Here is a 26,098-nt window from a genome sequence, read left to right on the forward strand (position 1 = left end):
TCTCTCTCTCTCTCTCAAAAATAAATAAAAACATTTAAAAAATTCTTCTAGGGGCACCGAGGTGGCTCAGTTAAGCATTTGACTTCCGTTCAGGTCATGATCTCACGGTTCATGTGTTCGAGCCCCACATCAGGCTCTGTGCTGACAGCTCCGAGCCTGGAGACTGCTTCCGATTCTGTGTCTCCCTTGCTCTCTGCCCCTTTCCTGCTCACTTGTGTGCACTCTCTCTCTCAAAAGTAAATAAACATTCAAAAAAATAAACATAAAAAAAGGGATGGGGGGACTGGCAGGTTACAAGAGCCAGAGGGTCAATACTGTCTGGTAGCCCAAGGTAACGCGCCTATTCTTGATAGTCCTCATTTCTGGTCCTTTACAAAGTGTGTCTTCAAGTTGAGTTGAATCCCTGGCACCCCAACGTTGTCTCCTCGCGTAGCCTTACGGGTGCAGAGGAGCGAGACAGGAACGCGATGGAGAAATCCTCCATCCAGAAGGACACTCCTTGGCCAGGAGATGACCACGACGTTCACGACCATGTGACCCAGAGAAGCCAAGAGTTCCTATGCCTCTTGAACGCCAGGACGTCCAGAGAGCTAATGCCACAGACGGTGGTGCTCCACGGTGCCGCGGGCGTCGGGAAGACCACGCTGGCCAAGAAGTGCATGCTGGACTGGACGCAGGCCGGCCAGGCCCGCGCCCGCCCCGCCGCCCTCTACCTCAGCTGCAAGGCGCTCAGCCGCAGGGGGCCGTGCACCCTGGCGGAGCTGCTGGCGGACAGCGCCCCGGGCCCGCGCCGGGCCCTTCCGCGGCTGCTCGCGCGGGCGCGGACGCTCCTGCTGGTCATCGACGCCTTCGAGGAGCTGCGCGTGCCCGCCGCGGCGCTGGCGCGCGACCTGGGCGGCGACTGGGGCGCGCGGCGGCCGGCGCCCGTGGTCCTGGGGGGCCTGCTCAAGAGGAAGCTGCTCCCCGCGGCCACGCTCCTGGTGACCACGCGGTCCGAGGCCCTGGGGGAGCTGCGGCTGGTGGTGGAGCAGCCGCTCCTGGTGGAGGTCGAGGGGCTCTCGGAGCCGGAGCGCAGGGCGTATCTGCGGCGACAGCTGGGAGGCGAGGCTCAGGCGCGGCGCGCTTGGCAGCTGATGAGAAGCAACGCGGCGCTGCTCCGCCTGGGCTCGGCGCCCTCCGTGTGCTGGATGCTGGGCGCCTGCCTGCGGCTGCCCGCGGACGAGGGCGACGACCCGGGCCGCACCTGCCGCACCGCCACGTCGCTGCTGCTGCGCTTCCTGTGCAGCCGGTTCGCGCCCGCGCCGGGCAGCTGCCCGCGCCCGCGCCCCCGGGCCCCGCTGCGCGCCCTGTGCCTCCTGGCGGCCGAGGGCGTGTGGGCGCAGACCTCGCTGTTTGAGCCCCGGGACCTGCGCCGACTGGGCGTGCGCGAGGCCGACCTGCGCCCCTTCGTGGACCGGAGCCTCCTGCAGGAGAGCGGCGAGTGCGCGGGCTGCTACCGCTTCCTGCACCTGAGCCTGCAGCACCTCCTGGCGGCCGCGCTCTACGTCCTGGGCGGCGGCGAGGGCGGCCCCGGCTGGGGCGCCCGCGGGGTGCGGAGGCTGCTCTCCAAGGAGGAAGGGCGCCGGAACCCCCACCTGGCCCACGTGGGGCGCTTCTTGTTCGGCCTCGCCAACGAAGACAGGGTCAGGGAGCTGGGGGCCGCCTTCGGCTGCCCGGTGTCCACGGAGCTCAAGCACGAGCTGCTGGCGTGCACCGTGAGGTCCCCCGAGAGCGGCCCCTTCTCCTCGGTGACGGACACGAGGGAGACCTTGTGCCGTCTCTACGAATCGCAGGACGAACCGCTGGTGAAGGAAGCCGTGGCCCAGGTCACGGAAGTGTCCCTGCACTTGAAAGACCCCACGGACCTCGCGCACGCGTCCTTCTGCCTCAAGCATTGCGAACGGCTGCAGAAACTGCGTCTGCGGGTGGAAAAGGGCGTGTTCCTGGACGACGACACCGCGTCGGGGTCCGAGGCCCAGGCTGCCGGGTAAGGAGCCTCACGGTTCACTTTGTCAATTGCCCCCGCCCTCAGCCTCCCACCCTGCGGCACCCGGAAACCGGGCCGACTTCCCGCTCCGTGTGTCTGAGGGTCAGAACGGGCTTCTGGCCACAATTTCTCCTGCCAGCTTGCCACTCAAGGTGCAGGTCGTGATGTTCAGGTTAGGAATGGAACCTTAGTGTTAATGGGACCAGGTTCAGGGTATCCCTAGACCATCTGGATATTTCACGTATTTTCCTTAACAATTGTTTTTAAACATTTTTTTAATTAAAATTTTTCATGGTTATTTTTGAGACCGTGAGACTGTGAGTGGGGAGGGGGGCAGAGAGAGAGACACACACAATCCGAAGCAGGCTCCAGGCTCTGAGCTGCCAACGCAGAGCCCCACATGGGTCTCGCACCCAGGAACTGGGGGATCATGACCTGAGCCCAAGTCGGACGCTCACCCAACTGGGCCACCCAGGCGCCCCAACAATTCTCTTTTTCTCAAACTAGAGCCACCATACCACACATCACACCCTCAGGACTTCTGTCTGGAAGTTTGTGCTTTTTGACCACTTTGACCCATTGTATCCACATCCTGCCTCTGGCAACCACCGTTCTGTTCTAGGAGTTCGTGTTTGTTTCTTTTAGGTTCCATGTATAAGCGAGACCATTCAGTATTCGTCTTTCTGCCTTGCCAGGCTTACTTCACTTAGCGTAATGCTCCCGAGATCCATGCATGTTGTCACAAATGGCAAAATTTCTTTTTTTTTTTTTTTTTTTTTGTGGCTGCATAATATTCTGTCGCATACACACACATTTTCTTTATCCATTCATCCATCAGTGGACACTTAGGTTGCTTCCCTGTTTTGAGTATTGTAAATGATGGTGCCATGCACGTGGGAGGGCAGATATCTTTTCAAGATAGTGATTTCATTCTCTCCGGCAAAATAGCCAGAAATAGGATTCCTGGATCATAGTGCAGTTCTATTTTTAAGGTTTGGAGGAACCTCCAGACAGTTTCCAGGGTGGCTGTGCCAATTTACGTTCCCACCAACAGGGCGAGAGGATTCCCTTTTCTCCATATCCTCGCCAACACTTTTTTTTTTTATTGTCTTTTGAGTCCAGCCATTCTGACAGATGCGAGGTGCGTTTCCATGATGATGAGTGATGTTGAGCATCATTTCATGTGCCTGTTGGGCGTCTGAATGTCTTCTTTGGAAAAATGTCTTTTCAGATCCTCTACCCATTTTTTTTAAATAATTTTTTTAACGTTTTATTTATTTTTGAGATACGGAGAGACAGAGCATGAACAGGGGAGGGTCAGAGAGGGAGACACAGAATCTGAAGCAGGCTCCAGGCTCTGAGCTGTCAGCACAGAGCCCGACGTGGGGCTCGAACTCACGGGAGTGCGAGATCATGACCTGAGCCGGAGTCGGCCGCTTGACCAACTGAGCTACCCAGGCGCCCCTCCTCTACCCATTTTTAAGTCTTTTTTTTTTTTTTTTTTGACTTGTAGGTGTTCTTTACATGTTTTGGATATTAACCCCTTATCAGATAATATGATTTGCCAATATTTCCTCCATTCCATAGGCTGCCTTTTCATTTTGTGGGTGGTCTCCTTTGTGGTACAGCCTGCCAGTTCCTACTCTTCCCATAAATGCTTTTCTTTGTTTTTTCTTTTAAATATAATTTATTGTCAGATCGGCTTCCATACAACACCCAGTGCTCATCCCAACAGGTGCCTGCCTCAATGCCCATCACCCACTTTCCCCTCTCCCCCACTCCCATCAACCCTCAGTTTGTTCTCTGTATTTAAGTCTCTTACGGTTTGTCTCCCTCCCTCTCTGTTTGTAACTATTTTCTCCTTCCCTTCCCCCATGGTCTTACGTTTCTCAAGATCCACATGTGAGTGAAAACATACACTGTCTGTGTTTTTCTGACTTATTTCACTTAGCATAATACCCCCCAGTTCCATCCACGTTGCCACAAATGGCCGGATTTCATTCTTTCTCATTGCCAGGTAGTATTCCATTGTATACATAAACCACATCTGTATCCATTTGTTGGTTGATGGACAATGTGGGCTCTTTCCGTAATCTGGCTATTGTTGAAAGTGCTGCCATACGTGGTTTTCAACAGACGCTCTTGTCCGTCCCTTCCTTCTAGGTCACAGTATGACCATCTCTCTCTCCAGCTCTGGGCGGATCTCTGCTTGGTGTTCAGGTCAAACAAGAGCCTGTGCTTCTTGGATGCGAGCCAAAGCTTCTTGAGTTCCTCCTCCGTGAGGATTCTTTGTGAGCAAATAACCCGTGTCACCTGTCATCTCCAGAAAGTGGTGTGAGTAGAAACTAATCCCCAGGCATTTTTAATGTGGCAGCAGTCTGGATGCCTGACCAGGCTCTGACTAACCGGGTGCCCAGAATACAACATATTGACATGGCTCCTAGTGAAAGAATTGTATGTTACCTTGAGTTATTTTCATGAAACTTGGCCAAGTGTTTGGAGTTTTCCATACATCTGCTATGGGCATAGTTGAAACTCTCCTATAGGAAATATAGGTACATGCATGTCAGAAGGAGACCCGGGTGGAAATTGGGGGAAACAGTTGTTTTTTTTTTTTTAATATGAAATTTATTGTCAAATTGGTTTCCATACAACACTCAGTGCTCATCCCAACAGGTGCCCTCCTCAATACCTGTCACCTCCCCTTCCCTCCCTCCCACCCCCATCAACCCTCAGTTTGTTCTCAGTTTTTAAGAGTCTCTTACGGTTTGGCTCCCTCCCTGTTGGGAGAAACAGTTTTAAATAATGTGAATAAGGAAGCGTTGATAGGGCAATGGTGAATTTATAACTGGTATGTGGGATGGGATCAAGAAAGGAGTCCAGGTAGTGAGGTGGGTTGGGGCACAAGTAAATCATGATGGGGCCGCCTGGGCAGGTGACTGTTAGGGTGTCCTTTAAAACCAATACATGTGCAAGTGAGAAACTTTAGAAGTTGTGTTCAAAATTACAGACCGCTACACTGCTGAAACTCCCTACCATCCCCTTCTCCAAACCAACATGCCTTAGAAAGTTTACTTAAGCCACCCGAAATGTTGTGCTATATACTTGGAAGGAATAGCTTTGGCAAACATCAGTTGACCGTACCTGCTGATGTCAGGAGATCGGTAGCTTGCTTTTCTCAGAATGCCACGGGACTTGTGTGTTCAAAGTGATCTGACATAGGTTGGTGCCTGGAAAGATGTTAGTTTCTTCTGTATGGCCTTGAAAGTTTACATTGGTCTGGTTTTATAAGGCTTTACATGAGAAAACAAGAATTAGATGGCACCCATAACCTGTTCCACTAAGAGTTTTGGACAATGTAAGCAGAGGTCCTGAACAGCCGGCATCCGCCTTACTCTGGCACTCGGTGCTGAAAATTTCATTTTGAGGCCTCTTTTGGATAGACTGATGGGAATGGTCGTTATCTAAACATGAAGGGTCATGCGTTATTAGACCAGTTGTGGGTTTAGGGAGTGTTTTACAACAGGAGGATGGAGTGCCAGGTTTGGAGGTACAAAAACGGGAGAAGAACCTCTAAAAATATAAGTGTAAATGAAGATCTGCAATTACAGGGTAGAAGAGGCAGTCGTGGCGGGTGTTGAGTCCATGTCAAATTAGGATTCATTAATCATGCCTCAGAAAGAGGTCCTGAAAGAAAAATTTCCCCCAGTTATTTCCTGCTGTGCACACAGGATAACTTAGGAGCTAGATTTCATGATGCATAACACCAGGTTGATTAACTCTTACTCTGAAGAAGGTGGCATAGAGTCCAGATGCCAGAAACAAAAAATCTTATCATTTTTTTTTTAGTGCTGAATTGTTTCTTGAAGTCCACAGTTGGATTAGAGGAAATTCATGTTTGGGGCGCCTGGGTGGCTCAGTCGGTTAAGCGTCCGACTTCGGCTCAGGTAATGGCTCAGGTCATGGCTCAGGTCATGATCTCACGGTCCGTGAGTTCGAGCCCCGCATCGGGCTCTGTGCTGACAGCTCAGAGCCTGGAGCCTGCTTCTGCTTCTGTGTCTCCCTCTCTCTCTCTGACCCTCCCCCGTTCATGCTCTGTCTCTCTCTGTCTCAAAAAGTAAATAAACGTTAAAAAAATTAAAAAAAAAAAAAAGAGGAAATTCATGTTCTACTCCATTTAAGATTTCTTGTAATCCTATTTAACATTCCACAATCCATGATTTGGCTATTGTTGATAGCGCTGCTATAAACACGGGGGTGCAGGTGCCCCTTGGAATCAGCATGTTTGTAGCCTTTGGATAAGTACCTAATAGTTCAATTGCTGGGTCGTAGGGGGTTCTATTTTTAACTTCTTGAGGAACCTCCATACTGTTCTCCAGAGTGGCTGCATCGGTTTGCATTCCCACCAGCAGTGCACGAGGGTTCCCCTTTCTCGGCATCCTTGCCAATGTCTGCTGTCTCCCGACTTGTTAACTTTAGCCGATGTGGCAAGCATCGGGTGACTCTTCATGGCCCATACCCTCAGGGAGTCTGGTTTGTTTTCTAACTCATAAACCATAACATGCTGTAGCCTTAGTGGAAACAGCTTTGTGGAAATGGAAACGGCTACCGGGAGTGGCAGTCAGAAATCCTTTATTCTTGCTAGGGAAGGTCAGTAGACATTGAGGGTGAGGGGAAGAAAGCTGTGAGCTGAAGGAGACACATGGCAGGACACAAAAACACAAGGAGAGCGCATTTCATCAGCATGAACTAAGACAACGGTGACTGACCCCTTCAGCCGTCCTTGCTTTTCTTCTTTCCAGCCATCACTCTATTGACTCGCTCTCCTCGTCCGCTTTCCTGACCATCTTCCCCCGTCCACCTTGACCCTGAGACTGCTCACCTCTCTGTGTCCACAGCACTCAAGACGGAACCCCTTTTTGTTTTTCCCCAGGATCGAAAAGGTCCCCCCTGCTGATGATTATCGGAACTTGTGTCTAGCTGTCATTGGTAAGAAGACTCTGACCTACCTGGTCCTGGAAGGTGGTGGCCACAGTGACAAGCTGCTGCTGCTGTTGTGTGAGCCACTGAAACACTCCAGATGTAACCGGCAGTATCTGAGGTAGATCTCCCGGTCCTTGCTTTTCTCAGCAGTCATCTGATGCCGTGCGCTAGCTACCCCGTGCCTCTGGGTGAACGGGAAAGGAGACAGACCTACTCAGATAGGATGCCACGTTAAACAGGGGACGTAGTCTCGAACAGAGGCAGAAACCCCATCCACATTCTTTTTTCTCCAGCCAGCTCGTCTTGTGCATTGAATAACGAGCCCCGAGGGCAAAGAAACGCCCAGAATTCTGCACTGTCCTCTGGCTCAGGGACATGGTATCTTAGACTCCAGGTTGTCTACATGGTAGGATTCAGAGCAACCATCAACCCTGACTGACCACTCAGCAATACCACAGAAGCATCAAGTATCCTGGCCGCTGGTATTTCACTGATTTGAGCAATTCCTCAGAGACCGCCCCCCCACCCCCCGCAATGAGCACTCTGATGATCACCCACCTAGGGAACCATTTTTCCTTCCTTTGGTTTAGTTGGGTGGCAGCCTGAGGTACAGGCTAGCAGCACAGGTTTGTTTTGTTTTGTTTTGTTTTTGGATTTGAGCTCACTTCCAACTACCATTTTTTACCTCTAGGATTCTGAGCTGTTTCCTCATCCATAAAACGGGGTCTTGAGCATTGAATGAAGCAGGAATATGACCTGCTTTGCACAGGGGGCAGACACAAAGGGTAGCTCTTTCCATATGGATGATTTTTGATGTTGTTCCTCATTTAATTAGAAAAAAAAATGTTACTCTAAAGTTTTGATAAGTGATGTTTCTAAGTGGGTACACTAAACCTCGGCAAATGTCTGAATCAGAATCTCCCACTTAGGCTCACAGGATTTGAGACCCTTCACATTCCACCCTGTCTGTATTCCAATGACTTAAGCAAATTTATAACCTCTTCGTTATAGGCTAATCTCTGAGGCCAGAAAGGTATTAAATTTAAGAACTCCCTATGGGGCGCCTGGGTGGCTCAGTTGGTGAAGCGTCTGACCTTGGCTCAGGTCATGATCTTGCGGTTTGTGAGTTGGAGCCCCGCCTCGGGCCCTGTGCTGACAGCTCGGAGCGTGGAGCCTGCTTCCGATTCTGTGTCTCATCTCTCTCTGCCCATCCCCGCTCATGCTCTGTCTCTCAATAATAAACATTAATTTTTTTTTTTTTAAAAGGCGGTTTCACCTTTTGGGATGAGCACTGGGTGTTGTATGGAAACCAATTTGACAATAAATTTCATATTTAAAAAAAAAAGGCAGAGTTTGAGCAGTAACAGGCCACGTTAGTGAAACTTCATGCCTAATTGTATTATAGATTTTTTTCTCTTACGTGAGGTTGGATGTTGATCAAATGGCAATGGGGACATTTGAAGAAGCAAAGGAGATCAATTCTCAGTACTAATTCAGGTCAGGGTTGGGCACATATTAGAGAAGAATGAAATGGAAATCCAGTATAGTCTTCAGGGAAGCATAGTAAGCTGATGTGGCCTCTCTGTCCTCCCAGAAGAATGCCTTTCCCCCATTTATCTCACAGGCTGGGACCCTGTTCTGACACCACTCAGCAGTGGGCTTATTTCTTCTCAGCCCTTGAAGTCAACCAGTCCCTCACATGCCTGAACCTCACAGCAAATGAGCTCCTGGATGAGAGTGCCAGGTTGCTGTGCAAGACTCTGAGACACCCCGAGTGCATCCTCCAGAGGCTGTCGTAAGTGCTGCCTCTGTTCCCATGGAGCATCTCCACACTAGGTCTGGGGCCACATAGGGAACAGCACTGGTAACACCTGGATTTGCTGGGCGACCCATATGGGACTTCCCCCTGACACAGACCCCCTAGCTCCCAGTTTTGGTCCCAGGTGGATAATTCAAGCATCTTTCTTGCCCTTCTCCCATTCCTGGTCCTTCGGGCTTTGATCATGAGCACATGTTATAGGGGGTGCTGAATTAACAAGAAGGGATGTCAGCCAAGAAGGCTGGGCTTTGGAAACGTTCTCACGGTCTTGCTACACGTGCGGTGCTTTTGCAGGTTAGAAAACTCTCATCTTACAGAAGCCTGTTGCGAGGAGCTCTCTTCTGCTCTGATCGTCAGCCAGGCGCTGACGCACCTGTGCTTGGCCAACAACAACCTTGGGTGGGGTGAAACTTTTATGTGGGGGTCTGAGTCACCCTGTCAACTACAGAACCTGGTATAAGTCTGTGTGTGTGCGCACCTGCATTCAGGTAGGACAGATAGGAGAGCACTTGATGATTCTACGTGAATGAAATTGGCGAGACCCTGGTACAAATTAGGGAAAGGACAGGTAGAAACAGATAGGAATATTCACATGCCTTTCAGAGCAGGGCTTACCTTCTGACCTCTTCCTATGTCGGAAATTTGGGATAGACAGTTGGTTCTCGGGTCTGATGGTCTGTGTATGTTTTTAAAGTCCACATGACCTACTTGTTCCTGCAACTGTGAAGGGGTTGAGTTATGCGGTAGGGTTCCATACTTTCTTTCTTTCCTGCAAACGGCTAGATGGTAAAGATTTTAGACTTTATGGGCCATAGGGTCTCTCTCGCAAGTATTCAACTGTGCCATTGCTGAGTTGAACATGTAAGGAAATGAAGTGTGGTTGTGTTACACTAAAACCTTATTCACCAGAAACAGGTGGTGGGCTGGATTTGACCCATGCGCTGTAATTTGCTGACCCTTGTTATATGGGAATAATCCCAGCATGGAATACCTGTTCCCATTAGAAGCATAGTTAGGGTAACATTCAACAGACTGGGCAGAGTTAGAGGCTTATTTCTGTTCAGAGTTTTTTTTCTTGGCTTTGATTTCCCTGAGCTGCCTATTCTCCTGGGGGCACTTCTGTCTGCCCATTAGCCTTATGGCTTCTAGCTGGATTAATCTAGGCTCTCCTTTAATCCAGATGTGCTCCAGTCACTTAAGACTAAAAAGAGAAAATAAGTTTTCGGCTTATAGTGGCATATAAAGAAAATGAAAAGATCTAATGAATACTGTTTAGGTAGGACATAGGAAGAACAGAAAATTGTACAAGGCTGTCTATGTAGTGACATCATGTCTTTATTTTTTTAACTTTTATTTAAAAAAAAATTTTTTTTTCAACGTTTTTTATTTATTTTTGGGACAGAGAGAGACAGAGCATGAACGGGGGAGGGGCAGAGAGAGAGGGAGACACAGAATCGGAAACAGGCTCCAGGCTCCGAGCCATCAGCCCAGAGCCTGACGCGGGGCTCGAACTCACGGACCGCGAGATCGTGACCTGGCTGAAGTCGGACGCTTAACCGACTGCACCACCCAGGCGCCCCTGTTTTTTTAACTTTTAAAAAAATTTTTTAATCTTTATTTTTGAGAGACAGAGAGAGCACGAGCAGGGGAGGGGCAGAGAGAGAGGGAGACACAGAATCCGAAGCAGGCTTCAGGCACAGAGCCTGACGCGAGGCTCGAACTCACGGACTGTGAGATCATGACCTGGGCTGAAGTTGGACACTCAACCGACTGAGCCACCCAGGTGCCCCGGACATCATGTCTTTAGAGTTGGCTTAGGCATCTAAACAAAAAATGTCCAGGGGCGCCTGGGTCGTGCAGTCAGTTAAGCATCCTACTTTGGCTCAGGTCATGATCTCGCGGTTCGTGAGTTTGAGCCCTGTGTCGGGCTCTGTGCTGACAGCTCAGAGCCCGGAGCCTGCTTTGGATTCTGTGTGTGTCTCTCTTTCTCTGCCCCTCTCCTGCTTGTGCTGTCTCTCAAAAATAAATAAATGTCAAATTTTAAATAAAAAATGCCCAGTGCTCGTTAAGCACTCACTGTGTGCGAGGGACTTTACTAAATTTTACAAAGATTTTTTAAAAATTCTTACAACCCATGAGATAGTTACCTTTATTTCAGATTTACTAATTGGAAAACCAACACTTAGCCACTTAGCTTGCCTGTGGTCACATCTATGTGGTAGGTAAAAAGCCCCCTCTAGAAACTGAAATGGCAAAGATCCTTGCTTTAAATACGTAGAGTTGATGTTGGACCAAGCCTCCACTTAGCCTACAAAACTCAATCTTATATTTTGTTTGAGTTCCCCTGCCTAAACTTCTTGGGTTCACCAATGACTTTAGGATTTCACATACTACAAAGCATGGTGTCTTTTGGTCTAGTTATCATCCCTGAACTTCAGGGTCTGTGGCCGCGGTTGCAATTATGCCATGGTTGGGGCACAGGGCTGGGACGGTTGATTACAGACCCACCTGTCTAAATGTACCATGTGGCCATCCTTCTGTGTGGTCTGGCCTCCTAGTCAGAGGGCTTTGTAGAAGCCTAAGCTTGTAGGAAAGTCTACAGAGTTTAAATGATAAACCCAGTCACTAGCTATTGGGAAACTTGAGCTTTTGGTACACCACAGTCCTGTTGGGATGATTTAAATACAAGCCATGAAATAAAATCTCTCTGTCTCTCTACAGCAAGAGTAGAACCCTGGTGGCCTAACCATGCAGAAAATGAATGGGACCTCAGATTCAGTCTTGGGTCTGTCTGATCCTAGAGCCTAAGCTCTTGACCTATAGGACATGCTGCTGTTCTAGGAACATCTGTATCTTAAGCGTATGTCTGTGTCTGCATAATAAAAGGTGGCAGACAAAGGTCAGTTGAACCCTCTAACACTCAGGCAGGGGGGGCATGATGTAATGATTTCACGTGCACGTTTTCACGTACAGGTCTGCCTGAAAGTCTGCAGCTCACAGTGGAAGGTGTGTGCTGTTGGAAGAACAACCACTTTGCAGGGCGTAAGTCAGAAGAATCCAACGGTCTTTGCAGGTTATCACGTTGCAACAAAACCAGATGTGGCTGTAGACACCTCTCAAAGCTGCTCCAGGAAGACTCCAGCTTAACAAACTTGGATGTGGGGTTCAGCCCCATAGCTACTGGATCGTGGTATCTCTGCGAGGCCTTGAAGAAGCCAAATTGTAACCTAAGGTGTTTCGGGTAGGTACTTTGGCTCGTTTTTTAAGGTGCTGTGGAGATGCGTAATCTTCCTGAGGTGTTTGAGAATGCAGACTGCAATAGTCTCTCTCCTCCAATTTAGGAGGCAAATCCCTGCAGAAATCCTAAGCACCCGGTTTACCTGTATTGACAGTCATTCAGAGGGCCTGGAGGAGTAGGCTAGAGGTGTGGACAGCCCCCAGTAGAGTGGGCTTCGGGGGCACACAGCTTCTGTGTGAGCAGGATCCAGTGAGCAGGACACAGTGGGCCTGCCTCAACTCAGTGACCAGGGGACCATGGATGGATACTGCCCCCAGGAAAGGCGGTGACTCCATCGACGGGACGGTAGGCTCCACACCACCTTCTCCCTCCCACATTTTGGTCAATTGCATCTCACTGATGCAAAGTACTTTGCAACTAGAACACTATTGGAAAGAGAATCTGGGTCATATAACAGCTTCCCTGCCCTTGCGGAAATGAGAAAGTACACTAGAACACATGGTGATTCTGTTTAACGTCTTGGCTGTACTGGAGAACTCTTAAAATTCCTGATGGTCAGGCTGCCTCCAAAAACTGATGAAGTTTAGGGGAAGCGGAACCCGGCATCCAAGTCTTCAGAGGTATTCCAGACGATTCCAGTTTTCACGAAGTTTGAGCTCCCTTGAATTAGACGTTGGGGAAGACGCTGAGCAAGCAAATCCAGTGTCCACAGGTTAGGGTTGATCTTTTTTTTGATCATGGAACGAGGACCTGGCAACCTAGCCGAGGTATTGAACAGGGGCTCTGACCTCAAAATGGGGTTCAGATGCCATCTGATACTCATTGGCAGTGACATCCGATGTTCCAATTTCCCCTTTATGGAATGCATGATTCTATAGGATTCCTCCTCACAATTTCACACCTAGCGCATTTATGGAGTTACTTTGTGGGCTCATCAACCTCGCGATAAAGTTTCACGCAGCAGGCGCGTGAATCCGTATTTATTACAGAATCTCAGAGTGTTCCCTGTGACCAAGGCTCTGTCTACCTTCATCTCAGGCTTTTCTCCCCAGCTTGGGGCGCATCTTCAACTGACTTTTCAGTTCCCAGAACACACCCAGCTCCTTCCCACTGTGCAAAGTCTTTGTTCTTACTCTTTGGTTTCCTTTGTTCTGGGTAGAGCACTCAGACCCTTCAATTTGCAGAGATATCTGCTAACATTTCACTTCTTAGCTTGGCTATCATAGGGGGCAACAAACTAGTTTCGATCATTCCAGATCTCCTGATTATCCTACCATGGTACACTCTGTTCTCTATAAATTGTGGCATTTTCCTACCCAATCACTGGGTCTATAAGTCTTTTAAAAACGTGTATTTTTGGGGCGCCTGGGTGGCGCAGTCAGTTAAGCGTCCGACTTCAGCCAGGTCACGATCTCGCGGTCCGTGAGTTCGAGCCCCGCGTCGGGCTCTGGGCTGATGGCTCAGAGCCTGGAGCCTGTTTCCGATTCTGTGTCTCCCTCTCTCTCTGCCCCTCCCCTGTTCATGCTCTGTCTCTCTCTGTCCCCCAAAAAATAAATAAACGTTGAAAAAAAAATTAAAAATGTGTATATTTGATAGGCATGAAGTTTGTGCATATGTGTGAGCAGGGGAGGGGCAGAGAGAGAATCCCAAGCAGGCTTTGCGCTGTTAGCTAAGAGCCTGACATGGGGCTTGAACTCATGAACTGTGAGATCGTGACCTGAGTCAAAATCAAGAATTGGATGCTTAGCTGACTTAGCCACCCAGCTGCCCCTATAATTTGTTAAATTGAAAATTCACACAATATAAAATCTGCCATATAAAAGTGTATACCTTGGTGGCTTTTGCTATACTTATTATCTGTTTTATCACCCCAAATGGGGACTCCAGACCTCTTGGCCCCTCGTGACCACACATCTATTTTCTGTCTCCATTCTATACCTATCTTGCTATCCATATACAATTCGGTATATTCCATATAAACAGAGTCCTACATACAGTAAGTAGCTTTTCGTGTTGGGCTTCTTTCAGTGAGTATAATATTTTCAAGATTGATCTACACTGGAGCAGGTATAAATCCTTCATTCCTTTATATGGTGGAAGAGTATCCCATTGTAGGGATCTACCACAATTTGTTAATCCATTTATCCATTGTGAGTTTTATTTCCGAGGGGGATGGACTTTATTTCTTGTATCTGCAGGGCCTGTTACAGCACCTGGGGCAGCAGAATGATGGTTCGCGATGTGGGGCATAGATGTGCAGGTGGTACAGAGCTCAAGGGTACATGGCTGAGGGGGCAGTCTGGCTTGAGTCAGCCCACTGGGCTCTTTATAAGCTAGCATGAACCGTATCAACCACAAAGCGTCCCACCCTCTGCTTCCCACTGGCAAACGCATCTTTTAGTCTAGGAAGAGCTCTAGAACAAGGAGGCGAGGAACGGAGGCGATGTTCACATACCATGCCTTGCTGAGTATAATTGATTCACTGGAAAGTCTAGGAGAAAACAGTCCATCTCTTCACCAACTAGAAGGCTTCTGTCCTCTTCTTCCTTCTTTCCTTTCGCACCTCACGTTCGTTTTTTTTTTTCAACGTTTATTTATTTTTGGGACAGAGAGAGACAGAGCATGAACGGGGGAGGGGCAGAGAGAGAGGGAGACACAGAATCGGAAACAGGCTCCAGGCTCTGAGCCATCAGCCCAGAGCCCGACGCGGGGCTCGAACTCACGGACCGCGAGATCGTGACCTGGCTGAAGTCGGACGCTTAACCGACTGCGCCACCCAGGCGCCCCTCACGTTTATTTTAAGACCCCTCCTTCCAGACACCTAGCAGATGACCACTGACGCCTCCACTGCTTAACGTTCGCATTGAGGCCACCAACTCTCCCGTGAAGTGTGGCATGATCCCTGAGATGGTCCTTGATTTCCTGAAGTTTGTTCTCAACCCATCTCCCTGAAGTACCTGTCAAGCTTCAAGCCAGACCACGGGCAGCTGTTTCAAAAGACCCAAAAGCTCCTTCCCTGTGCCACTGCAGGTCAAATCTGAAGGTTTTTCCAGGAGTCTACAAGACCCTCCCCCAGCTTGGCATTTCAGCTACAGTGAAATTGTATCAGTGGCTTAGGTCCCCCACTTACCATAATGGCCCACTCTCCTCCTTTTACTTTTTTTCTCCTATCATCTTCCCAATGAGGGATTCACCAACCACCATAAAGCTACCGAATGCTTCTCTGGCCAGTTGACCCTAATCCTGCTAACGTGGCTTCTCTACCACCATCCACTGTCTTCCACGTTCTGAGGGAAGTCTGATGTCACGAAAATAAGCTCCATGAAGAAAATAATTTTTTTCTTTCCTATCTTCACTACTAGGTCCCCAGCCAGCAAAACGAGTGCAACACGGTAGGTTCTAAGTGAGTACTGACTGGGTCTCTGTGCTTTTTCCCCACAGGCTCTGTGGCTGCTCCATCACCCCCTCCTGTTGTCAGGGTCTTGCACTGGTGGTAGTCAGCGCTCAGAGGCTGGAAACTCTGGACCTGAGCTGGAATACCTTGGGGCAGAGTGGAATAATGATGCTCTTTGAGGCTTTAAAACAGAGTAACGGCCCCTTAAAGATACTCAGGTTGGAGATGGATGAATCTAGCATGGAAGTCCAGAAGCTACTGAAGGATGTAAAAGACAGCAATCCAAATCTGACAATCGAAAGAAGTGATGCCAGAACCGCCAGATCTCCATGGTGTGACTTTGTCTTTAATACCCTGAGATCCTTCTTAATGACTACGTGTCTTAAAGGGGATGATCTGAGAGCTCTAAGACCCACCATGAATGACCAGAGGGTCAAATGTTAATCACTGGGTCAAATAGGTACAATTTAGTGCTGGCTTTCCCTCTCTGGTTTCACAGTAAATTCTGCACAAGTCACATACCGACTTTATGTCACAATATCTATCTCACAAGGACACAAGCATAATAAAAGGCAAAGAACTTTGAGGTTGTACTTATACGCCTGAGACCTAACTTAGACTTAGCTTTATACTTGGTATACTTTGTCTAGGAAGAAATATTACTTAGTTCACCGATGGTTATGTTGGTTTCTTTCATTTTTCTGCCCTTGCTCAGGTATTTCTTGGCCAAATTAAAAATTTTTTAATGTTTATCTTGAGAGAGAGAGAGAGCACGAGCAGGGGAGGGGCAGAGAGAGAAAGGGAGGGAGGGAGGGAGAGAGAGAATCCCAAGCAGGCTCTTTGCCAGCACACAGACTGATGCAGGGCTCAAACTCATGAATCGTGAGATCATGACCTGACCTGAAACCAAGAGTCAGATGCTTTTTTTTTTTTTTTAATTGGAAGAATATTTTTATTAGAGTCAGATGCTTAACGAACTGAGCCACCCAGGCACCTCTCTTGGCCAAATTTAATAGGTGCCTGATGGGTCTACATGATCAGTGTGGTATGTACCCTCGTTAGTCAGTTTTAGGATATTCTAAGCCAGAACTTTTTCTGTAAGAAGCCAGATAGCTAAAATGTTAGGTCACTCTCACAACGATTCCACTTTGCTATTGTAGGGTGAAAACAGCCATAGACAATTCATAAATAAATGGGCATGGCTGTGTTCCAACAAAACTTTATTTATAAAAATAGGCAAGAGGCCAGATTTGGCCTATAGGCCATAGTTTGCCAACCCCTGTTCTAATCTATACTAATACTTATGAAGTACAAATCTGACCGCATCATTGTTTTTAACCTTTCAGTGATTGTGTCTGTGTGTAATTCATTGCATTAGAAACCACAGCTTTCCCTGTTACCACATCCCTATTGCTGATAACTCACAGAGAGGGTGCAAAGGCCACTTTCGAACTTTCTTGAAAAAAAAATGCAGAATCACCATTTAGCACGAATCCCCAGGCACTGACAAAAGTGGGTGATCTATATCCTCATTTGATTTTTCTACCAAACTTAAAGTAGTCCAATCATGTATCTCTAAGGAATGACAACACTGATATGGGGATGTTACAAAAACAGTGACCTACAGTTGGTGACTTAAGCTGAGAGCTTAAATAACACAGAACTGCTTCCTTTGGATTTAGGATAACATTTTGGTGAAGTTTTCTTCCCTGACATTTTCACGTGATGGATCTATTAAAAAATCCCAAATTTTTAGGGGAGACAAAAAGGTCTTTCTAAAGCCTCATTCTTGAAGAATGATTGCCTGCCATATAATTGAAAGCTAACAGGTGTTGTCCCTCAGCATTTTGGAGGTACCATTCAATGCTTTGTCCTTTATTGTGGGTGTTGGGATTTCTGCTAATTGCTGGTACTTTGTAGGTGATTATTCCTTTCATCCTGGCTGTTGTCGAGATGATCTCCTGTCTGCACACTGATTTCTTTTTAAAAACTTTAAAAAATATTTATTTATTCTTGAGACAAAGCACAAGCAGGAAGGGGAAGAAAGAGAGGGAGAGAGAGAGAGAATACCAAGCAGGCTCCGTGATGACAGCACAGAGTCCGACGCGGGGTTCGCACCCACAAGCTGTGAGATCATGACCCGAGCTGAAGTCAGACGCTTCACTGACGGAGTCGCCCAGGTGCCCCATGCACACTGATGTTTTTGATAGGGATTTCATTTCCTCCTTTTTATTTGTTTTATGCTGTAGGGATTCAGAATTGGGGGGGAAAAAAAGCCTCAGCTCAGCCCCTTTATCTCTTTGTGTATTGTCCCCCTTCCAAGTTCTAGATCGTCTCCTCGTTTCATCTTTTTTTTTTTTTAATTTTTTTTTCAACGTTTATTTATTTTTGGGACAGAGAGAGACAGAGCATGAACGGGGGAGGGGCAGAGAGAGAGGGAGACACAGAATCGGAAACAGGCTCCAGGCTCTGAGCCATCAGCCCAGAGCCCGACGCAGGGCTCGAACTCACGGACCGCGAGATCGTGACCTGGCTGAAGTCGGACGCTCAACCGACTGCGCCACCCAGGCGCCCCTCGTTTCATCTTTTAATCTCTCTTGTGCATTTTTCTCTGGGCTGTGTTGTGGGTTAAGCATCACATTAGTTCGTCGAAAAAGAACTAGTCAGCCAGAAGTTAAAGTCCACAAATTAACACAGGATTCTTCTTACTATCTCAAGGGTGGAAACAGTGTGGCTTAATTTAGCAACTCAGTGGTACCAGGAAGGACCTGTTTTTTTGTTTTTGTTTTTGTTGTTTTAACTATTTGGCATGACCATCTTATCAAGATAAATCTGCTCCAGTGCTCAAGGTTGCTGTAGTGTTGGGTGTTCCACCCAGCAGATACCAGTTTACTAGGCTTCTGCATAACTGTGTTTACTGGGGTGTGGACAGACAAGGATTTCAGGGAAAGAGGCCGTGGACGATGTGCGTCGGGCTCAGAAGTGATCAAGTTATTGGAGGCAGTGCTGAGTCAGAATCCAAGTTTCCACTTGGATACGGGGCCTTTAAAAAAAAAAAAAAAAAAAGATACAAACATTGTGGTGGCTGGTCCCGACTGAACACGTCTGGCTCAGACCCTGTGTTGGATATTGGGTATTTAAAATACGTTTTTGCTGAGACGTTGCTGCAGCCCTCCAAACGCCCCCCAAACGCCCCCCAAAAGGTCCTATTATCTTACCTATTTGTAAATAAACAAACTCAACGGTCCACTATGACATAGCATCTAAGAAGCAGACAGACTTGAAACCAATGTTCGCTACATCGTAAAGTTTAGCTTCCTTTGTGCAGGAATTTAAAAGTCTTAAGGATTTGGGGGTCAAACAGCATAAAATTTTAGTGGTTCTCAGCAGTGACTTTGCCACCCGTGGGTCATTGGGCAACGTTTGCAGATATTTTTATTGTCACAACTAGAGGGTGCTCCTGGCATCTAGTGGGCAGAGCCCGGGGATGCTGCTGGACATTTACAAGGCACGGGACAGCCCCTGCAACAAAGAATGAGCCGGCTCAAAATTTCAGTTGTGCTAAAATTGAGACCTTCTACAGGCTCTGCATTCATTACTACAGACTAAGTGTCCTCAACCAGGGGATACTTCTCAATGTCTGTAGACTTTTGGTGATAAAATACACATATCAAATTTACCACTGTCATCGCTTAAAAGTGTGCAATTTAGGGGCACCTGGGTGGCTCAGCTTACGCGTCCAACTTCGGCTCAGGTCATGGTCTCAGAGTTCATGGGATCGAGCCCCACATCGGGCTCTGTGCAGCTCAGAGCCTGGAGTCTGCTTTGGATTCTGTGTCTCCTTCTCCTTCTCTCTCTCTCCTCTGCTTGTGCTCTCTCTCAAAAATAAACATTAAAAAACAAAAAAACCAAAAGTGTACAATTTAGCAGCAGTTAGAGTTCTGCTAACCATCCTATGACACACACAAGAGCCCCGTAAAACAAAACCAAAAAAAAAACAAAAAAAAAAAACCAGAAACACCCATAAACACAGAGAATAAACGGGTGGTTGCCAGAGGAGAGATGGGGGAGGGGGGATGATCAGCACAGGTGAAGGGGTTTAAGAGGTACAAACTTAGAGTTACAAAATAAGTCACAGGGATGAAAAGTCCAGCAGAGGGAATATGATCAACAATATTGCAGTAACAGAAATTGACAGATGGTAGCTACACTCGCAGTGGGCATCGAAGCGCATAGAATTGAAGCCCAGTGTTGCACACCTGAAGCTAATCAAACGTCGTCAATGATTCTTCAATAATAACGATAGAAAAACTCACTCCATCTTTCTGAGGTTGAAACCCCCGCAGCAGCGGACAGCCCGCCAGGCCTCCTGGCTGATCTGAGGTCCTCAGGGCACTGCACCACGCTGGGTAAAAACACCAAGGAGGAGGACTCTACTCTTCCTTCTCTATCTTCCAGACAGCAGGTGTGTGTGTGTGGGGGGGGGGGGCACTGCCCACACCTGTGCCTCCAGCAGACCCCCGCCCCCAGCCTCAGCCCCTCACTAGCTCAGCTCTGAGCTCTGCAGGCGCCAGCGGGCCTCTGGGCTGAGCCTTGCACCTCCTACCCTCCAAGCCTGCAGAGCCTGGGGAATCTAGACAGAAAGTGCAGGACCATCCTGTGCCCGGGAAAGGACAGACACCCTGCAGGTGTGGGGTGATCTCACCTGGGCTTCTCTTCCAGCGCTGAGTCCCAGTGGAGGATGCCGGCGTCGGAGGGTCAGTCCCATCCCCAACCGCACGCTTTGTTGACCCTCTTCTTGCTTAGCACGGAGTAGCTGGGAAAGACAGATGTGGGTTAGAAGCTCACTTCTCCTATAAAAAGACTCAGTGCAGAATTTGGCGTGGAAAGCTGAATCCTCAGGAAGATTCAGGGTTTGATCCTCCTTCCCAGACACTTGCTAGACCTTCTCTTTCAGCTCATCCCAATTTCATGATTGCAAACAGGTTGTCTGAGAATGCCACGTGTCTGGGTCAATCCATGATAGACCCTGGGAGGGGGCAGAGGTGGAACATTCCATCATGCATCAAGGGGGGGGCCAGAAGTGGAACATTCCATCACAGACCCAGCCAGGGGACAGCAAGAGGTGGAACATTCCATCACAGACCCAGAGGACAGCAAGAGGTGGAACATTCAACCATACACCCACGGGCAGCTAGAGCTGGAACATTCCATCATAGACCCAGGGGAGCAAGAAGTGGAACATTCCTTCATGAGCTAAGGGGGGGGGGGACCCAGAAGTGGAACATTCCATAATGGGCCAAGGGGAGGAGCTAAAAGTGGGACAATCCATCACAGACTGGGGGGGAGGGTAGCCAGAAGTGGAACATTCCATCATGAGCTAAGGGGGGAGAAATCCAGAAGTGGAACAATCCATCATAGACACAAGGGGTAGGGGAGAACCCGAAGTGGAATATTCCATCACAAACCCAGGAGGGAGCCAGAGGTGGAACATTCCACCATGGACAAAGGGGGTGAGCCAGAAGTGGATCATTCCATCATAGACCCAGGGGGGAGCCAGAGGTGGAACATTCCATCACGGACCCAGGGGGGAGCCAGAAATGGAACATTCCACCATAGACAGGGTGGGGAGAGACATTCAGAAGTGGAACAGTCTATCTTTGGACAAGGGAAGAGCCAGTGGAACATTCCATTATGGGCCAAGGGGAGGAGCTAAAAGTGGGACATTCCATCACAGACCTGGGGAGGGGTTGTTATCCAGAGTCGCGGGTAGGGGGGTGCCCCTGGCATCTAGTGGATAGAGGCCATGGATCCAGCTAAACATAATGCTCAGGAGAGTCACTGCTATGGACTGAACTGTGCCCCCTCTCCCCCAGAGGTATAAGTTGAAGCCCTAATCCCCATGGGACTGCATTTGGGGCTAGGGTTTTTAGGAGATCATGAAGGTGAAATGAGACCATAATGATGGGCTTCTAATCTGACAGGAGTGCCGGTCTTATCAGAACGGGAAGGGAGAGATCTCTGTCTCCCTGTGCCCACACCAAGAAAAGGCCATCTCCCCAGCAGGAAGAGGCCCTTATGTTGGCCAGCACCTCAATCTTGGACTTCCCAGTCTCAGGACTACAAGGAAATAAGTTTCTGTTCTTAAACCACCCAATCTGTGGTATTTTGTTATGGCAGCTGAGCTGATTTAGGGAATCCCCCCGCAGTACAGGATCATCTGGCCCCGGATTAAAGGGGTGCAGAGGTTGAGAGGTGCCCCTAACATGCTGCATTTGGGGGTCTCAGACGTGCATGTGCAAGCCGAGATGTCCTGGTGGGTGTCTGACTTGCAGGCAGGTGACCGTCCTGGTGTTTCACACTATCCACAATGTTAGGTAGCAATTTATATAACAGTTACACTGTTACCTTAAACAACTACCACCGTGTGAGCATATGATTTAGATGCAGGTATGGTATGTGCGTATGTAAGGAAATAGCTAATCTAAACATAAAGGTGCTTGACAGAAATATTGAGGACATTGTGTGTTGGAGTTTCCAAGGGCTTTAAATGGATTATAGGAATATAGAGGTCAAAGGCATTTAGCAAAAAACCCAAAAAACAAAACACAAAAAGGCATTTACCGACTATGACTCATAAATCAAGGTGCGAGTTGCAGTATAACATATATCAGAAAAACACCGTGACTTGAATACAACTAAAGAAATTATACATATAATATATAACATATAATATGGGCATGGAACACTCTTAAAATCTATAAGGCAATCTTTTAAAAATATTTATGTGTAAGAGCTCTTTACCTGATCAGAATTCCAAAAGGCAAACTGACTGTCAGAAAGGACAGTTGTTAGGAGAAATAATAAAAGTCTATATATCTCCACCTATAAACTCATGAATCATAAATGTATCATTACCTGCTGATTTGTGTAGCACTTCTTTCGGAAGCGAGCAGGGCACAAGCATAGGTATAGAAAAGCGACTGTGGGGGCGCCTGGGTGGCGCAGTCGGTTAAGCGTCCGACTTCAGCTCAGGTCAGGAGCTCGCGGTCCGTGAGTTCGAGCCCCGCGTCAGGCTCTGGGCTGATGGCTCAGAGCCTCCAGCCTGCTTCCGATTCTGTGTCTCCCTCTCTCTCTGCTGCTCCCCCGCTCATGCTCTCTTTATCAAAATAAATAAAAATTAAAAAAAAAAAAAGAAAGAAAAGCGACTGTGAACAGAGCTGGGATTTTTCCAAATTACAACAACTTTGGTGGTAGGAAAATGATGAGTCCAGGTTGGTTAGAAGATGCCGATAAAATAACCCAAAGTCCCCCCCCCCCGCCAAAAAAAAATGGGGTTCAGAGAGACGGATTCGATTTGGGCATCTGTCTTAGAGAAACGGAAACCGTGGCATTAAGTGACATGCACCCATACTTGTGTCCAGGGAAAGGCGGGTCTACCGTGGAACCCACAAGCCCTGGGGGTGGAGATCCTGTAAACACGATGGCGTCGGACGGTCAGAAAAATGAGCAGAAGAGGTCAGTGAAGTGACTGGAGGAAGGAGGAAGTGGTCATACAACTGGCAGAGGAGCAAAGGTGAGCTGAGAGGCATCCACCCCAAGTTCCAGAAGGCCCGATAGCGGTTTTGGTTTTTTCTTCACAACAACAGCTTCAGCGGAAGTGTGGGGGTGGAGAAACCAGATCTCAGAGGGTTGACACCTGCGTGCGAGAGGCTAAGCAGAGCGCTGGTCTTTAGAGCCACGGGCCAGTAAGAGTAGAGGGGGTGGGCGCTTCCCCACGTAACCGTCTGTGTTCTGAAGCTTGACCTGTCATTCCTAACTCAGGGTTGGAATAGTTGGGCCCCGGGGGGACTGACGTATCCCTAGGGTGGCACCACGTCCTGATGACATTGCTAACAAGGAGATACTGTTTTTCCTTTTGGCAAATGGAAGGTGGAAACAGAGAGGACATAGCTTGGCTTAGGCACCCAGGTTTTATTAATTTATTTTTTTTCATCATTCTCCATCTTTTAAAATATAATTTATTGTCATATTGGTTTCCATACAACACCCAGTGCTCATGCCAACAGGTGACCTCCTCAATGCCCATCACCCACTTTTCCCTCTCCCCCACCCCCCATCAACCCTCATCTCGTTCTCAGTATTTAAGGGTCTCTTATGGTTTGCCTCCTTCCCTCTCTGTAACTGTTTCTTCCCTCCTTCCCCTCCCCCATGGTCTTCTGTTAAGTTTCTCAGGATCCAGGTATGAGTGAAAACATACCGTATGTGTCTTTCTCCCCCTGACTTATTTCCCTTAGCATAACACTCTCCAGCTCCATCCACGTTGCTGCAAATGGCCAGATTTCATTCTTTCTCATTGCCAAGTAGTATTCCATTGTATATACAAACCACATCTTCTTTATCCATTCGTCAGTTAATGGACATTTAGGCTCTTTCCATAATTTGGCTATTGTTGACAGTGCCGCTATAAACATTGGGGTACAAGTGCCCCTACGCATCAGCACTCCTATATCCCTTGGGTAAATTCCTAGCAGTGCTATTGCTATTTATTTATTTATTTATTTAAGCTTTTAACACATTTACTCATCATATCATCCTTTATAATTTTTTTTCAACGTTTATTTATTTTTGGGACAGAGAGAGACAGAGCATGAACGGGGGAGGGGCAGAGAGAGAGGGAGACACAGAATCGGAAACAGGCTCCAGGCTCTGAGCCATCAGCCCAGAGCCTGACGGCGGGGCTCGAACTCACGGACCGCGAGATCGTGACCTGGCTGAAGTCGGACGCTTAACCGACTGCGCCACCCAGGCGCCCCAATATCATCCTTTAAATATGTTTTCTTCCAGATACTAAAGATAGCAACACTAAAACATTCTATAGTAAAATATGATACAAATGAAAGACAACAAAAAGGAAGAAACACCTGTGTTTTCATGAAATATTATAGTACCAGCAGCAATGTTGGTAAGATTACTTAAAGAATTATACTGCTTACAAAATAAAAGTCACGTAACTAGGGGATCTGGAGGTGATATAGCCAAGGACATAATCTGGTGGATATCTAACAGAAGATGTGCACGTTCTGTACCTAGAGGACTACACGATATTATTCAGAGATATCAGGGAACCTGTAAGTACAGGGCAAAATATAACACATTTAGGGTTCGGGCTTGCACGGATTGGAAGGCTGAAGAGATGATAATTCTCCCTAAATTGATCTGTAGCTTTAGTACAATCTCACGCACAACCCCGGGCTGGTCTTTTGTGAAAGCTGGCATCCTAAAGTTAATATTGGAACCTAAAAGGCCCAGAATAACCTAGGCCATCCCAAGAAATACCAAAAGTGCCGAATATTAACCATCTTAGGACCAGTACCCATCACCCATCGCTGGGCCTCTCTCTGGGTTACCAGGATTTGTTTTAGTCATCTTCCTGGTTGTCAAGCCCAGAAAGAGGTGACATTCTCAACTTTTCTGTTGTCTGTTTCTCCGTGGTTTTGTTTTCTCCTGCATAATCCTTTCCTCATCTCTACACCTTGTTCAATGTCTCTATGTCATTGAATTTATTTACTTATTGATTGATGGATTGATTGATTGAAAGTGCAACTGGCTGAGGGCCAGAAACAAAGGGAGCTAGAGAGACACAGAGAGAGAGAGACAGAGAGAGAGAGAGAATCCCAAGCAGGCTCTACACTGCCAGCATGGAGCCCGACGCGGGGCTTGAATCCATGAACCGTGAGATCACGACCTGAGCTGAAGTCAGATGCTTAACCATCTGAGCCACCCAGGGACACCTCTAGGTCTTGGAATTCTGCACAGAAAGAGGCTCCATTGGCATCCTGTATTTCTTCATATCCCCTTTCACTGCATTTACTCACTTTCTTTAAGATCTAGCACCTGTGGACAATCAATTCTGTTCTCACAAGGATGTTTGCTTTGATGTGTGGTCCCTTCATCGGTGCCCGGCACACAGTAGGGTCTTGTAACAGAGACTGTAGTTGCCTGTCACAGCTCTGTCACATGCCTCCTCACTCCACAGAAATACCAGCATTCATCTTGTCACAGAGACACCTGGAATAAAGGCTATCTTTCCCAACCTCCCTTTCATCCAAGTGGATGCAAGCTATTAGGCTCTAACCATTGAGAAATAAATGGAAATGTTTTTGAGTGTTTCCAATAAACCTCATAACACAATTCATCAGTACTACATCCCCTTTCCCTCTGTCCCTTCCTCCTTGTGCTTCGTTTTTCTGTCTGGAGCACACACCAGGTTTAACATTTCAAAAAGAGTAATGCTCTACTTAGCCATTTGGCTTTGTACTGTTCACCAGTTTTGGAAGATTTCGCCTTGGAGCAGTGGGGAGAACAGCCTTGTGTGGAAGAGAGCCCTCCATTCCTCTAAGGAGGCTCTCAAGCCCCTGCATTTATATCTGGAGACCCAAAATTCTTCCACCTGACACATGACACCCCCCCCCCTTGAAATTGTAGGTTTCCTGCCATCAGAATATGAAATATTTGGACTATCACAAACATACTCCACTCAAGTCCATCACGTCTTGGGATGAAGTCTATGATTCAGCATCAACAGAAATTCTTGGACCTTCACACCCAGCAGATGAGGAACAACAACAAAAATAA

At 47.9% G+C, this 26,098-nt stretch overlaps 1 protein-coding gene and 1 long non-coding RNA gene across 2 annotated transcripts; one reads left to right on the forward strand and one right to left on the reverse strand.

Annotated features, from left to right (window-relative positions):
- The first annotated feature begins 272 nt into the window (after nucleotides 1–272).
- On the forward strand, nucleotides 273–2,030 carry LOC123578460 (NACHT, LRR and PYD domains-containing protein 7-like). Its single transcript, XM_045441332.1, has one exon. It carries the CDS (start codon nucleotides 468–470, stop codon nucleotides 2,028–2,030), a length of 1,563 nt encoding a protein of 520 aa, XP_045297288.1. The 5' UTR covers nucleotides 273–467.
- A 2,352-nt stretch (nucleotides 2,031–4,382) lies between these two features.
- LOC123578592 lies at nucleotides 4,383–20,501 on the reverse strand. Its single transcript, XR_006702422.1, has 4 exons — nucleotides 20,166–20,501; nucleotides 7,036–7,193; nucleotides 5,171–5,713; nucleotides 4,383–4,566 (listed from the first exon to the last, which is right to left on the reverse strand). It is a non-coding gene; the product is annotated as an uncharacterized LOC123578592 (long non-coding RNA).
- Nucleotides 20,502–26,098: the final 5,597 nt, after the last annotated feature.

This window comes from Leopardus geoffroyi, chromosome E2 (assembly GCF_018350155.1).
Source record: "Leopardus geoffroyi isolate Oge1 chromosome E2, O.geoffroyi_Oge1_pat1.0, whole genome shotgun sequence".
NCBI lineage: Eukaryota > Metazoa > Chordata > Mammalia > Carnivora > Felidae > Leopardus > Leopardus geoffroyi.